The sequence below is a fragment of the Thunnus thynnus genome, chromosome 21 (assembly GCF_963924715.1).
Source record: "Thunnus thynnus chromosome 21, fThuThy2.1, whole genome shotgun sequence".
Lineage (NCBI taxonomy): Eukaryota > Metazoa > Chordata > Actinopteri > Scombriformes > Scombridae > Thunnus > Thunnus thynnus.
In genome coordinates this window covers 22,566,516-22,581,291 of record NC_089537.1, presented here as the reverse complement: position 1 = coordinate 22,581,291, position 14,776 = coordinate 22,566,516, and the positions used below count along the sequence as shown (strand labels likewise).

General features: G+C 40.3%; 2 protein-coding genes across 8 annotated transcripts in view; both read left to right on the top strand.

Annotated features, from left to right (window-relative positions):
- slc12a7b (solute carrier family 12 member 7b) overlaps window positions 1-7,511 on the top strand; it is a 62,335-nt gene extending 54,824 nt beyond the window's left edge. For 5 of the 7 annotated variants that reach the window (XM_067578660.1, XM_067578657.1, XM_067578664.1 and 2 more), the window contains 4 exons: window positions 1,697-1,872; window positions 2,689-2,703; window positions 4,097-4,230; window positions 4,374-7,511. In XM_067578660.1, the coding sequence (XP_067434761.1) occupies window positions 1,697-1,872; window positions 2,689-2,703; window positions 4,097-4,230; window positions 4,374-4,465 (417 nt within the window). In that variant the 3' untranslated portion in view covers window positions 4,466-7,511. The remainder of the gene's footprint in view (window positions 1-1,696; window positions 1,873-2,688; window positions 2,704-4,096; window positions 4,231-4,373) is intronic. The other 2 variants (XM_067578661.1, XM_067578658.1) reach the window with 1 other exon arrangement.
- Window positions 7,512-13,474: 5,963 nt separating this feature from the next.
- Window positions 13,475-14,776, top strand: part of gfod1 (glucose-fructose oxidoreductase domain containing 1) — a 32,512-nt gene continuing 31,210 nt past the window's right edge. Inside the window, exon 1 of the mRNA XM_067577431.1 lies at window positions 13,475-14,309. Within this exon, the coding sequence (XP_067433532.1) occupies window positions 14,057-14,309 (253 nt within the window). The 5' untranslated portion in view covers window positions 13,475-14,056. The remainder of the gene's footprint in view (window positions 14,310-14,776) is intronic.

Below are 14,776 nucleotides of genomic sequence, written 5' to 3'. Positions count from 1 at the left end.
CTGTCATACCCTGATACTGCAGCCTGACCTCCCATTACTTACATCCCACCTCATCCACACTCCCCCAAAAACATCTGAGGTGAAAGAGTGGACAGTATTGTCTCAAACTGAAAACTATGAGTAACTCTTGCACAGAATTAGCGTCCTCACAACTTTTCAAATGTTCCGGCATGTTTGTGCGCTGCTGAAAGAATGACTGCTGTATAGAAAATAAAGGTGAAGTTCTCTCTCTGTTTTCAGTCCATCCAAGGATTTTTTTCCTGCTATGTAATGCACATGACAGCCTTACAGGGCCACTATTCTGGCTATAAACATTAGAAATGATTTTCAAGTGTACTTTTTTTAACCCAGGATTAGTTTATCATCCTCATTCTGACAATACTGTCCTCTTCTTTATTTCATTTCATCTTAACCATAGTCACCATATCCCCCACTTACATGCACTTATAATTATTGTGCATACAAATAGTCACAGCTAGTAGTCAACAAGCACAACAGGTAGAGGAATATCTTTCAGAAACTGTGCTAGCATGAAACAAGCATAATAAATAATGTGCATGTCATTCAGCCTGTAGTCACCTATATACACTATGTGTATGTAAGAACAGTAGCAGATGTTCTACAATAAAACCAGTTAACATCTACCCTGTTACTTAGATAATTCAATATTTTTTATCAGGAAGCCATAAATATGCTACATTGTTAGCCTGTTGACTTATGAGCAAAGCTGTTTTTCTTCCTTCATTATGAAAATACTTCATACATTAATCAAATTTGAACTGGTACCAATGAACACAGAGCCCATTGTCCTTATCTTTATGATGACAAATGATAATAAACACATAACTTATCCTTTGTGTTGAACTCTGTAGCACAAACACAGAGACAGAAGTGAAATCAACTGTTTTCAAATGTGATGAAGTCAAATAATATTTTGTTCTGATAATATTATATTATTCCTACTCTGCTGTGCTGTGCCGTGTTATTCCTGCACTTTCCCTGCTTTATAGACTGGTAGACCTGCTTCTCATTGGTTTCAGTAACATATTTTGTTTGCTTCAAACAGCACGTGTTCCATTTTGAACTCTCAGTTGAGATCCTACCCTGACAGTCTGGTTCATTTCACCTTTGCCATTGTGTTGTATTTTGTGTTTCAAACCTCCAGCCTGCTCAGACAAACATTATCTTGTGATGCTCCATATTGTATCATAGTCCATGTGTGATGTTATGATTGTTGTGGTTGTTGAACAGGTTTGTATCACTCTTATTATACTGTAGCATTGTTTCACCTGAAAACTTGTAGCAGGAAAGTTGTTTTCCCTCCTTCCTCTGTCCTGTCTTTTAATTGTCCCTGTTATTTGTTATCAGTTGGAATTGTCATGTTTGCTCTCTCACCAGCCAACGGCCATTTCATCTCTGTCTTCAATTCCATACACACTTTCTACTTTTTCCATTATGTCTTTCTGTTTCTCCTCATGTATCACTCTCCTTTGTCTCTCTTGAATTATCTTAGACTGATATCTCATCTTGTCATCCTCATTCCTGAACATCTCTTCCTCATTTCTTTCTTCCCTCTGTTCAACCCTGAGTTTTATTTAATCTATTTTATCCCTTAAAACATCTCCTAGTTGGTCCTCTTACCCTGCACCGACCCCGTACGGATTTTCTCACTGGTCTCTCTCCCCCTCGTCTCCAGGCCCAGCTGATCCACGACAGAAACACAGCGTCTCACGCCACAATAAACGACAAGGCAGACACTGGACCTGAGCGGGTTCACATGACCTGGACCAAGGACAAGCTTTTCACGGAGCGTAACCGCAACCGTGAGGGCAACGCCAACGTGGCTGTACGAGACCTGTTTAACATGAAACCGTAAGTTCACTCAACTCTGAAAAACCACCAAATCAACACCTGTACATTTATAGCTAACGTAGGAAGGGTTAGATATAGTATGTTGAGTTATAGAAATGTCAGTGATTGTGTCTATATACAGTGGATAAGTTAGTGAAAACATGATGTAACTGCTTGTACCCTGTGAGAGACGTTTGCACCATTTTGAATAGCTTTTATTCAAACATCAGCAGAATGAGAAGAGTTATTTGTTAATAGAGACCAAACTTCAGGATGGTGCCAAAGCCTCAGCGCAGGAGGACATGTGTAGTTGTAGCAGCAGTAGTAGTGAGTCTGACAGGGTTAAATGGGACAACAGTCTGCATGGTGTGTGCATTCAGGCTGCATTTGGTGTGTGTGCGCGCATGTGTGTACACTTTCAGCCATTTCAGTATTAATGCATGGCTAGACCACGCAGACCACATGCACACCCTTTTTTTTTTGCTGTTTAGACTAACACCTCCTCATCCCATACTGTCTATACTATCAGTGTGTAAAGTTTTAACAGGTGTGTCCCATGATGATGTAGTGCAGGTATATCGGAGTATTGAGTTTGTGATTGAAATCAGATACTCAGAGTCTCACAGGACAGGAAGAAAAGCTTCACCATACACATCAAACAGCTCCGTGTCACATGGCCGTCGCTCTCCGGGGGGTTTTATTTGTGTCACTTTAAGGTGTCGTGATGAGCCGTTTGGGACAGTTGGAAATATTTTGTGTGGTGGAGAGAGCTGGAGTAGCTGGTGTAGAAGCATCTAAGCCTGTTTCTGTTGTTCTGTCCCATTTTCCTCCTTCTAGAGAGTGGGAGAGTCTGTAAGTTGCATTCTCTTTGCCTTAGGCTGTATGTGTGTACTGCTGTGGTGACTGTAGCTTCGTTCAGTGTCCTCCAGCTCATGTGCTCGCGCATGTATGTTTGTGTGTTTGTTTGCTCATATTAATGTGCATGGATGTCCTGTTCTAGCATCATACAGTATGTCGGTGGATTAACCTCCACTGATTTAATTTGCATGGAATATGTATGACATTGTTTGTATCCCTGAGCAAATTTGTGCTTTCCATTCATCCTTCAACAAAGTGATTAATACATTCAAAAATGGATTTGACACTAAAATTTGGCCATAACATCAAATATGTTTATCTTATTAAGTAGAATGGAAAGCACAATTGTTGTTTTACTTGCCTTAATGTAATTTTGCTTTTGGCAGTTTCTGCTTCATCGCCTTGTGATTTAACGTTAGAAAAGTGATTAAAAAAGAGGCAACATTTTAAGAAACAGCACATAGAAAATGCCACACAGTGATGACCATTAATTAACAGGATCAGTTTGATAGACTACAGCATGTATAATTGGCTACAAGAAACTAAACAATAATACAATGATGTCATGTTTGAGGTGTGATACTGCATGTCTCTTTTTGTCTTTAAATGCTGCCTCTTTATTTGGAAAGGCTTCAGACCCCTAACCCTGCTTTGTTTTCTCATTTGTGTTTGAGGCTAACATACAGTATGCTAACTTGTTGATAAAATGTCACTGATATATGTGTTGTACTGATGGTGTAGTAGTGATTTTATAATTCATAAACAAGTTAGAAAAACTTCCTGTTGCTTTCTGTTACATTAGTTTTTTTCAGTGTACTGTATAATAATACTGAATAATACTTTTTCATAGAAGACATTTTGAAATGTCACAGTAGCACAGGTGTAAATAATAAATGAAGAATTCCATTCAGCTGCTTGAGTTTCAGGGTCCTGGTATTGTGCATGCTGGCTCACTATCACACTGGCATGTCTTACTGGGACACTTGAATAGAACAGCGTGTTATTGTGTTATTGTTAATGTGACTAGTAACACCTGTGCTTTTCCTGCTATGACAAGTCAAATGGTCTGCTGTGAAAAAAGGTTTGTTGTTTGAGAAAAGGCATAAAGCTAAGAGATTATCATAATCACAATCTCTATAGACCCTCAGTACACTGAGAGAAAATGTCTAAATTGCACAGTGCAAATCTAGTTTTACATTTAACTTTTTACAGTTATAAAAGCAACAGTTGAGTTTTCACACAACGTAGGTGAAAGAACCACCTACTGTAATATCATGACTCTTCCCCCTCTTATCACTACTGCACTGTTAGGTTTAGTTTAGTTTAGTGTGTACTTCATATGTTTTTAGTGTGGTTCTCTCTCACTGTGAGCTTCTTGTCAAACTAGGAACCAGTCTAACGTTCGTCGGATGCACACAGCTATCAAGCTGAACGAGGTGGTTGTCAACAAGTCGCAGGGCGCTCACCTGGTGCTGCTCAACATGCCCGGACCACCGAGGAACAGAGGAGGAGATGAAAACTGTATCCTCAGTGTGCACCATTCCAACTCTCATGTGCAGTGTAATGAATCCTCGCTGTGATTGGTGGGAGGGGTGTCATGTGTTACTGTGATGCTCTCTCTTTCTGTCCGTGAATGTTTTGTACCTTGACTGCCCTTTTCTCAGATATGGAGTTTCTGGAGGTTCTCCTCGAGGGTCTGAACCGGGTGCTGCTGGTCCGAGGCGGTGGCCGTGAAGTCATCACCATCTACTCTTAAAAAAAAACAAACTCTCACGCCCCACCCTGCACACACGGGCTATTGCCATGGATACCAGTCACCGGGCATTTTCGGGGGAAGAAGCCTAATTGTCTTTTTTATGGAGGGCGGGGACTGTTGGAAGGCGGGGCCACTTGTGATTGACAGATGGTGTGGAGGACCTCAGGAAGAGGGAGACAGTTAAATCTGGCTCAGTGAGCGAGAGAGAGAGAGAGAGCGAGCACAGTGTGCGTCCATGCTGGGCCACAGTACCCCTGCAAACAGAAGATAGAGCATAGAGACACTTTATATTTTTCATTTAACTCTGAAAACGTTGTTATGTTACATTTTCATATTCTTTTCCTCTTGTGTTGATGTTGTCAAGTTGTCGACACTCACTGTGTAAAGATAAGCAGAGAAGTGAATGTGTGTTGATATGAACCTCGTAGTCTTTCATGTTGTCTGGTGTGGTACTCTACTCTGGGAGGCGCAAAGACGTTTGCTGGACCTGAGAACAACACGCACAGAGTTACTGAACGGATTTGAACTGACAGTAGAAAATCACCTTTTTTAAAACTCTACTGCAGAAAGTCACTCATAACAACATATCTTTTTATTACAAATACAGTTTAGTGATCTGTATGGTCGGCATCACCGGTTTAGCTTAAATGTTTTCATTTTAAGTAACTTGTTTTCAGTCTGAACTGCACAAGGGGCGTACAGTGTGTTTTAGAAGCTGCTACAACATCCCAGTGAGGTCGCTGAGATCTCCCCTCAAGCAGCGTGTGTGGTTGTAGTGTTGTTGTTGTTGCTCTGTGGTTGTTTGCCTTGTCAATGATTTAGTGGAGGACTGGCTGGGAGGTTGTTGAACGTGCACCAGATGTTGGATCACCTTCTGTTAGGCGGTGTGGGAGCCTTTCAGATACTGGAATCTGATACTTGATAATCAGTCAATATTTCCCACGTTCAATGAATGCTGTTGTTTATTAGGGAAAATAGCCATAGTTCATATTCTAGGACCCTTTGTGAGCTTTATATGAAATGCACATGTAAACATATTTATGGTGTCTGAAGTAGTGCTCAGTTGACTGTAGATTTTTTTTTTAAAATCAATGGGCTGTTTGACAGCGCACACTAGGTTCATTCATCTGTAGATTGGCTAGCTGGTTTGCATATTGAATCTATAATTTGCCTTCAGAACTGTTGGCATTTGAAAAGGTGTACTTTTAAAACAAAAGCAAAAAATTGACTCGTGAATTTGGAATTTCTTTTGATGTGGTTTCATCCCATATCGTTGTGGTTACAGCACTGTTGACTTTGCACTACAGATCTCTCAGCACTTCAGTCACTGTGTACTCGCTCTCGGTTCTATCGTAGCACAGTGACACTTTGTGCGGGTCAATACGTTTTGCGTAAAGAGTGTGCTCCGTTTAGAAGCCCATGAGATCATGAATACAAGACAGCAAAATCCCATACTATATTTAATATGTTTCAATGTTGTTTTTATAATATTTTACCAAACAAAATGATTTAGCTTTGAGTCCCAGACTGAGTAGGTGAATTGTTATGAACATGTGTAGGAGAAAAAGTGCCAAAATGACTACAAAAGAAACTGTGGAAGTATTATTAATGCAAAATATAGCACATTATTGTTACACTGACAATCTTTAATCTTTGGAAACCCTAAAAACAAAAGGCACAAGGATTTTTAAATGCTAAAACTCCTCATCCCTGCCAGAATCCTTTTTGTTTTTTTTAAACTCTGAATATAAGTAAATAGAGGAAATGCAGCTATTAGTGCAATTTCCAGGGCATTTCAGACCATTTAACACAGGCTAAATGCCGCAAGTAAAGAATGACTTTCGAGTCAGAGCAAAGAAGGAAAAAACATTCAACCATTCCTCACGTGTACCTCCACAGTTTCTTTTTAAAAATTAGCTGTGCAGTATTTTGTAAAGCAGTAAGTTGTGTTTTCCTGCAGCTCTCTGCAGGGAAATGTGAACTTTGTGAGTCTGATTGTCAGTTATGCAACATCTGTGTTTTGTTGTGTTTCGTTCAGTTGTTGATGTATGCTTGTGTAATGATATAGTCATGGTCTCTGTAGTGTTTGTTACATTATTATTGATCTTCTGTTACTTTAAGTGTTAATTTTCAGTCTGATTTTGAAGGAAGGAGGCAGAGAGAGGCAGTATGTGTGAAGACGGCAGCAGTTGTCCGATTTTTTTTTTTTTTTTTTTTTTTTAGTTTCTGTTTTGTTCCAACCCACCAGAAAGGCAACATGCACAACACACAGGACTGAAGAGCCCTCATGATACACCCTGGACTGAGTATTATGAAACCTTAGTGAAGCAACCAGGGTACAAATGAATAGTTTTAAATAATTGTCACTTGATAAATGAAGTTCAAACTATTTCAGTTTTTCTTGTTCAGTGTTATATTTTTAGCCACCACAGATAAAAACATGGCACAGAATAAATAAAGGTAATTGTCTAGTTTTAAGAAGTTTAAAACATTGAAAGTTGTAAATTATTAAAGAAATTTCTGTTTGTTTTTAATTTGGTTACTGAGCTGAATAGCAGTAGCAGTGCATAAAAGAAAAGACCTTGAACAAAAGATGCTAAATAAAAATGTTTCTGGAGATAAATAGGATATAAGCAATGTGTGTTTCACAGCTGTGTTGTTTGAGGTGACTGGAGAATGTTATCTACCTCAAGGTGTCACTGAGGCTTGGCTGAAGAAATAAAAACTCGTTCAATCACATCTCTTTTTCAGAACTGATGTTACATGTGGAAAACTGGAAGGAAAAAAAAAGCCTCTGCTATGCGAGAGGACCAGCAGAATAGTGTGTGTGTGAGTGTGTGTATGTGTGTTTTCATGGTATGTCATTGTGCGTACCATTGAGAGGTGAAGCTGTTTGTGTTTCTGCGGTTGTCCGGCTCAGCTGGCAGGCCTCACAGGCTGTAACAGGAAGTCACTTGTGGGAGCACATTTAGAGGAAGGTAGCCCTGTAAATTGTATTTGTGCCTCTCTGAGTAATTATTAAAAGTGCTGAAACAATAAACAAAAAGTTGTCTGCGTCATGATTCCGGTCAGCTGTGATGAAAGAAGTACTGAGATCTTTTACTTGAGTAAAAGCATCAAAATAGTCAAAGAATATTGTGTTACAAGTAAAAGTACAGAAGTATTATCAGCAACATGTACTAAAAAGTATTAAAAGTACCCATTGTGCAAACTGTCACATTGCAAAGTTGTTTTTATCATATATGTAATACTGGAATATTGTTAGTGACACATTAACATGTAAGTAGCATTTTAATGTCATGGTGGATTTAATTTAAACCACTACCACAGTTTGGGTCTTTGTACTGTTAGCTGTAATTACAGTGTATTATATTTTATAAACTGATGCTTGTGTCAACATGTAAAATCTGACAAATAAATAGAAATTCATGGTTTTCCCTCTGAAATGTACTGGAGTAGAAGTTTCAAGGATAAAATGGAAATGATTAAAGTATAAATACCTCAAACTTTTACATAACTACAGTACTTAAGAAGGTGGTTTATTTCAAGTTCCTCTATTTAGATTATACCAGATTATAACAGCACAATAACAAACAGTACAAAGCAAAAAACACACAGGACACATTATAGAAAAATACAAAGCCACACACAACAGCACATCACATACACCCACAATGTCAACCAGAAATCAACAATGCAAGCATGTCAAACCAAAAGCAAGATTCTTTGAGAAGACCATGAGATCAAATCCAGACTCAGTGGCCACAGAGCTGAGCAGCCTTCAGCAGATTCTTCAACCTGGTTCTGAATGCACTGACTGAACTGCAGCTCTTCATATCATCAGGTAGGACATTCCACTGAGTTGTGGCTTTCACAGAGAAAGCTGACTGTCCAAACACAGTGCGACAAAATGATATAGTACAATCTTGTATAGAAGATATTCTGGAGGATCTAACAGAACTTACTTAGCGTGTGTACACAAAGTCACATAGTGGAAGAGGGGCCAAACCAACCAAGAACTCAAGAGGTTTTATGGCTGTTTCTCCAGCCTGCCCCCAACATGTGATGCAATAAGACATATGGGAAAGAATCACAGCTGCATAAATATCTTGGCTGCATCCAAAGAGAGACAGTTTCTAATATGTCGAAAATTTGCTAAGTTGTACTTTATGGTTTTAACCGTTTTTTTAAAGTTGGTTTCTTAAAGTTATGCTGGATTATCATATAATGTAAAATTCTGTTGATTTGCAGGCTGAAACTCATGTGAAAGAAAACGGACACCAAATCTTTCAGAGACAGAGAATGTAACAGATGTTTTGGACAGTGGAGAATGTGCAGACATGTTGCAGAGACACCATTCCTCCACTAGAGGGCAGCCTCACCTTGAAATGAAAAAATAATCTCTGAGCCAAATCAGGCATGTGCACATTTTTGTATCAGATGACCTCCAAAGATATAGCTCCAAATGCATCATTACTATTAACAAAGTTATGTGTTCACTGACCTTTGCTAGTCTGCCCACATTTCTCCCACTACAGTCAGAGGATGTGGTGTCATCCTCCTCTTGCCAGATCTACACCTCCCTTTCCAACTGGACAATCAGCTATCCAGCACTGACAAGCCTGACCGGACTGGTCACATGATCCCTGTCTCACACAAACAAACCACACCAACATCTGATTCAATTAGAGCGTGACCATGACAGAGAGACAGAGAGGGAGAGCATACCAGAGACTGTGGTACAACATGATCGTTTGCATGTTTACAGTGTTTACAGTTGTTCCTTTATAAATCAGAGCAGCTGTTAGACATTCTTTTGCTTTACTAGTTATATTCTTGAATATAAACTCAATATATATTAACTTCTTCCTCCTTCTAAGAGGCATTACTGTAATTTAAAGAGGAAGTTATGTACAGCTGGTTGCAACAAAGGCCTGAACCTGAATCCTGTTACCCAACAGTCCACTGTTCTTTGATTTCAGTGAGGAACTGCACTTTTCATGTAGTTTAAATTCATCTTTCATGTCCTGTCAAAAAGACTCCCTGACAAGAACACCCCTGAGCTGTGGCCTTGACTGACCTTTGACCTCTTACTGCCAGTGTTTGCCTTTCACCACTTTCTCAAACACACACTTCCAGTCCAAAGTACTGCCTCTCTCTCTTCTGTTCGCTCTGTGCATTGTTGACCACATCGATAGGAGAGACTGGATGTTGACAACATGACCTGATGTTTGTGTTGACACTGTACAAATGTGTGTGTGTGTGTGTAAGAAAGAAAGAAATCTTCTCATTGACCTCTCATCACCAGTAGCACAACCACTTTGGACATAGATAATTGTTACGTGAATAGTGCACTCCAGTGTATTACAGTAAGCTTGGCCCGTATTGATTTGAACTATGACGTTCAGCTTTTTCCATCCATTGAAATCTTGTTGATGAATCCCATCAGTTGCAGGTCAGCAAAGGTCCTGCTGAGAAAAAAAAACACTGTCAGTTGTAGATGTCATGTGTTAGGCAATGAGCAGGTGAACAAAAGGTTTTAGCTTTCAAAAAAGTGGCTTTTATGAAAACTTACAAAGCAAAAAAGGAAGCAAAAGTAACTAAATTGGGACCTAAAAGAAGTCAACAAACAGAAGTGAACATAAAATACAGAAACAAACAAACTGAACCGAGACAAAATTGAACAACTGACTTCAACAAACTGACTGGACTAAATGACACAAGAGGGGAATAGATATACTGAACCATTATGACACCTGAAGGGAGCACAAAACAATATCTACAACACTGTAAGTCACTCTGCTGCCTTCAGAATATGTGTCAAACTCAGCTAAGTTATTGTAATGCAAAACTAACTGAGTTAAGTTCTCTGAACTTGAGAAAATAAGTTCAATAACAATATTAAAGGTACAATATGGAGTTTTTGCCCATGAGTAGCGCTACGCTGGGAAGAAGTCTGCTAGCAAGTAAACATGGTTATAAAGAATGTGTGATTTAAAATATGTAAAAAAAATGTTTTGTGAGGAAGGAAATCATTCAACACATTTGTTGGGACTCAAAGATTCACACCATGCACTGTGAAAAACACTGAAACTGAATATAACTGTTATGTGTTTGTAAGACAGTTTCACAGGACACACAAGTGTATTCTGAACAGGATGACATCATTTGTCTTCCTCCACCATTACAAATCACTGTTGAAATATGAAAACGTTTTATGATGAAACATCATAGTTTGGGTTAAAATGACTGCTTGGCTACAGTTAGGGGACCTTTGTTGTCATGGTTACAATAACAATTATGTAGTTAAGAGTAGGGAGCAATGGTGGTCATAGTAAAAAGACACGTTGACTTGTTAGGATGTTTTTTAACAGACTAATTATTCCTACAGCTGCTAAAAGCTGTTATCTCTGTAACATATATCGTTGCTATAGGAACTGAGTTTATTATTTGTCTTGTGGCTTCCCCTGATGAAGCTACTTGGTTCCTGTATTAGTGAAGACAACACTGAAGGCTAATTTCAGTCACTTTGTTAAAGTTGTAAGGGGGGTAGGGAATGAATTCAATACTAACCTTCATCATGGATACCATTGTAGTTTTCATCACGGATGTTCAAACTACAAAAAAGTAGGGCCTTTGGAGAGTTCTACCTCTGCAATCTTGGAAGTCAGCATTAAGTTAATGACAAAAGATGAATTCATCTCACTAAATTCATGTATGATGTATTACAGTGAAACAACTAGAATTACTTCAATATACAAAAATGTTCCCTCCCCAAACCCACCTGTGCTGTGGCAGGTGTTTGGTACAGTCCAGGTGTAGCCATTTAACACCAATCATGTAATCACTCACATTTGTTGGCTGTTAAATTATAGGAAAGTTGCCTTTAACTGATCGTTAATGAATAATTTAATGACTAAAACAGACAAAAGGTAAAATTAAAGAACAATGTGAGGGTGGGTGGACGTGATATTACTAGTTTTTAGTTTGTCAGTGTGGCTTTTGAGGTGGCCGTCATAGCTTGCAAATGATTATTCTGTACAATGGTTTCAGGTCAGTACTTACAAAATCAACTGCCTTGGAAAATCCTGAGTGAGACCACAGTGTGTGATGTGTTTGCTCTATTAAACCGTGCAGGATGAGATGATGTGTGGAGGAGCGCGGCAGCACAGCAGACTCAGCGATGATGAAATTCAAATCCTCTCTTCACTTCAAAGACTCTTTATCCCTGCCGCAGAATCCAAAGTAGCTGAACTCTATCACATCTTAAACCTGACAAATGAAGCCTTTCCCGTTGACAGTGTCTGTTTTGTTGCGTCCTGTCAGACTGTGTTACATGGGTCCGTGAAGCATACATGGTGTAGTATAAGGTTGAGGTTCAATTCCCAGTACAGCAGAGTGAGTGAAGCTGCACAGTAGAGCTGGTGGAATGTTTGCAGGCTGAAGTGAAAGTGGATTCTTAATGAGCCGTTTCTGGCAGAAATACAGGCAACATTCAACAACCAGATGAGAAAGAGAACACAGCACGTATTACAGCTGCTGATATAATGGTGCACGATAAGTAGAAAAATAACACGGTGTTTTCATTCACAAGTATGCAGAAAATCCTTTTTTCCATCTGAGGTAGCACCTCTCAAAAACAGCTCATGTAGAAGTTCCATTACAGAATTTTTAAGAGGATACAAAAACACAGATTTCCTCTACAGTTTGGATCATTACAGCACATAACATACAGTAGCAGTCAAAAGTCTGGACACACTTTCTCATTCGAGGGAATGGGAAGGTGTGTCCAAACTTTAGACTAGTAGCTGTATAAAATAATGATGATATAGGAGGATCACTTTTAATTCTTTAGTGAGTACTTCAAGCACACCAGAGTCCCCAGTAGGAATATTATATGGATTTGTATTAGTGTTGTAACTCCCTTCGTTGACCTGGAATATTCCAATATGACTGTTAACACATTTACACCCAGACATTAGCTGAGATTTGTTTTTGTTGTTGTTTTTTTTAGAATAACTTGCAGTACAGCTCCCCACTGCTACACTATCATCCCTTCACTGGGCTAGCCTGCCCCATTCTGTCCAGGACCTGAAGGGTTAAACTGGGGAGGAGAGAGACGTGAGCGCTGTGTCAAGTGACAGAAAAGACCGGAAGTTGTCCAAGATTTCCATCAAAATAAAAGCGTGCGGGTTTTTTTTCTTCTCCTCCCCCCACTAATAATAATCATGATAATAATAAAAATGAACGAGACTTGCAAGCAAGTATAACAAGATTCAAACACCACGATACATTTCATAAGTGAAGACTCACCAAGCCAAGGGCATCACTGATTAGTACAAAGGATATAGAATTACTTAATCATCAACATAAAAATACTGAAATACATAATGAAACTAACCTTATCCCATCATCCTCACATGCTGTTGTCTCAACATAGTCTAAAAACTTTTGTGCAATGTCTTGTCTGCTGTCTATCTTTGAGTTTTGTGAGATTTTTAAAAACACTTTAACCTTCATTCTACCAACGTATTTAACATACAAGAACTACAGACTGAATAAACTACTGTAAGAAACAACCATCATAGCAAAATGTTAACTGATTTCCTCTCGAAACATGATTAGTTATGTAATTAATGTCATGTGAAAAAACCAGATTATTATTATTTTAAGAAAGTTACGGTTAATTTGCATATTGTGTAAAATGGAAATATATACTTTTCTTTAATACAAATTGCTGCTTTTATCCCAAGTACAATATTTTCACAAAGCCTTCAAAATGACTGACAGAGTGCCCCTACCCCCCTGATAGTGTGTGATATTTTAAATTAGCCAGACCCATGGCAAACATGAACTCAATGAATAGTTCTATCTATTAGGTAGGATTAATATAATAATGTCTTTCAATGGCGCGATAATGATGGCAGCTGTTAATAAAGCTTTATTTTGAAAAACATGTAGCGCTTCCTGTCAGTATGTCTAACTTGGCATCGCAGGTTTGAGCTGCAACATCAATAGCAGCCTTCAGCATAATAGCGCTGCTGCCGCTGCGGGATCCTCCGGGGAGCGGACAGAGGGTGACGGCTGTGTCTCTGTCAGCCTGCCGTCACATGAAGCACATTTCTGGCTCTCATTTATTCCTCCTCGCTTTATCTGAACGGAAGGGCCTGTTTTAACGAGGAAAAAACAAACCCTGAAGGAGGTGACATGCCCTTCACTGCTTGGCGCAGTGAGTGCGCTGATCGCTGTCAGACGTGGACGAGGTAAAGACCGGAATGGTGCATTTAAATCTCTCTTTCTAACGCAGAGGAGCTGACTCGGTTTTACATCTGTTTTCGGATTATTTGCTGGGGGGAAATAACGACATTACATGCCCGATCGCAGAACCGGAGCGACGGGGAAATGCAGCACAGCGGGTGTTTGACTGCAGGTGGATGGCCAACCTGACGGTCCCAGCCGCCGCTTCGCTGCAGCTGCAGCACTGGCTTCGTCCGGAGCTTTGAAAACAAACTGAAAACCAACAACAACAACAACAACAACAGCAACAACAGCAACAACAAAAAGACCAAATCAGACATATAAAACCGAGCCATGCTTCCCGGGGTCGGCGTGTTCGGCACCAGCCTGACCGCCAGGGTGATCATCCCGCTGTTGAAGAATGAGGGCTTCGCTGTCAAAGCCCTGTGGGGCCGGACGCAGGAGGAGGCGGAGGAGCTCGCCAAGGAGATGAACGTACCGTTTTACACCAACCGGATCGACGACGTGCTGCTGCATCAGGACGTGGATCTGGTCTGCATCAACCTGCCTCCGCCTTTGACGCGGCAGATCGCAGTCAAAACACTGGGTGAGTCCCTGCCGCTGCCGCTGCTGCTGCCGCCGCCGCCGCCGCTGCTGCTGCTGCTGCTGCTGCCGCTGGGCGGGATGGATGCTGCGGCCCTGGCGGGGTGGGGGTATGGGGGTATGGGGGCTGCTGCTGGGTGGCGAGCTGACAGACAGGCCACTGATACCTTTACTTGTCAACTTTGTGGGTTTGTTGCGCTGCAGTGGAGCAGACATAGAGTCCAGTGAAGCAGGAGTTGAGTTTATAGGTGTGGTTGGGGAGAAGGGCTTATTCATACCATGAGCAACTCCATACATCTCTCATGACAGCAGCCCTCCTTTATGAATCTGCCCTCTTGTCTGACCTATGCGAGGCTGCTGCTGTGCACTAGACTTCTCTTTCTTCTCTGTGCAGTAGTTGTGAAGCTCACTCTGGCTGGGCGTGTGTTAATACTGAGCACGGGGACTCCCTCTCTAACAAAGCAGCTGGTC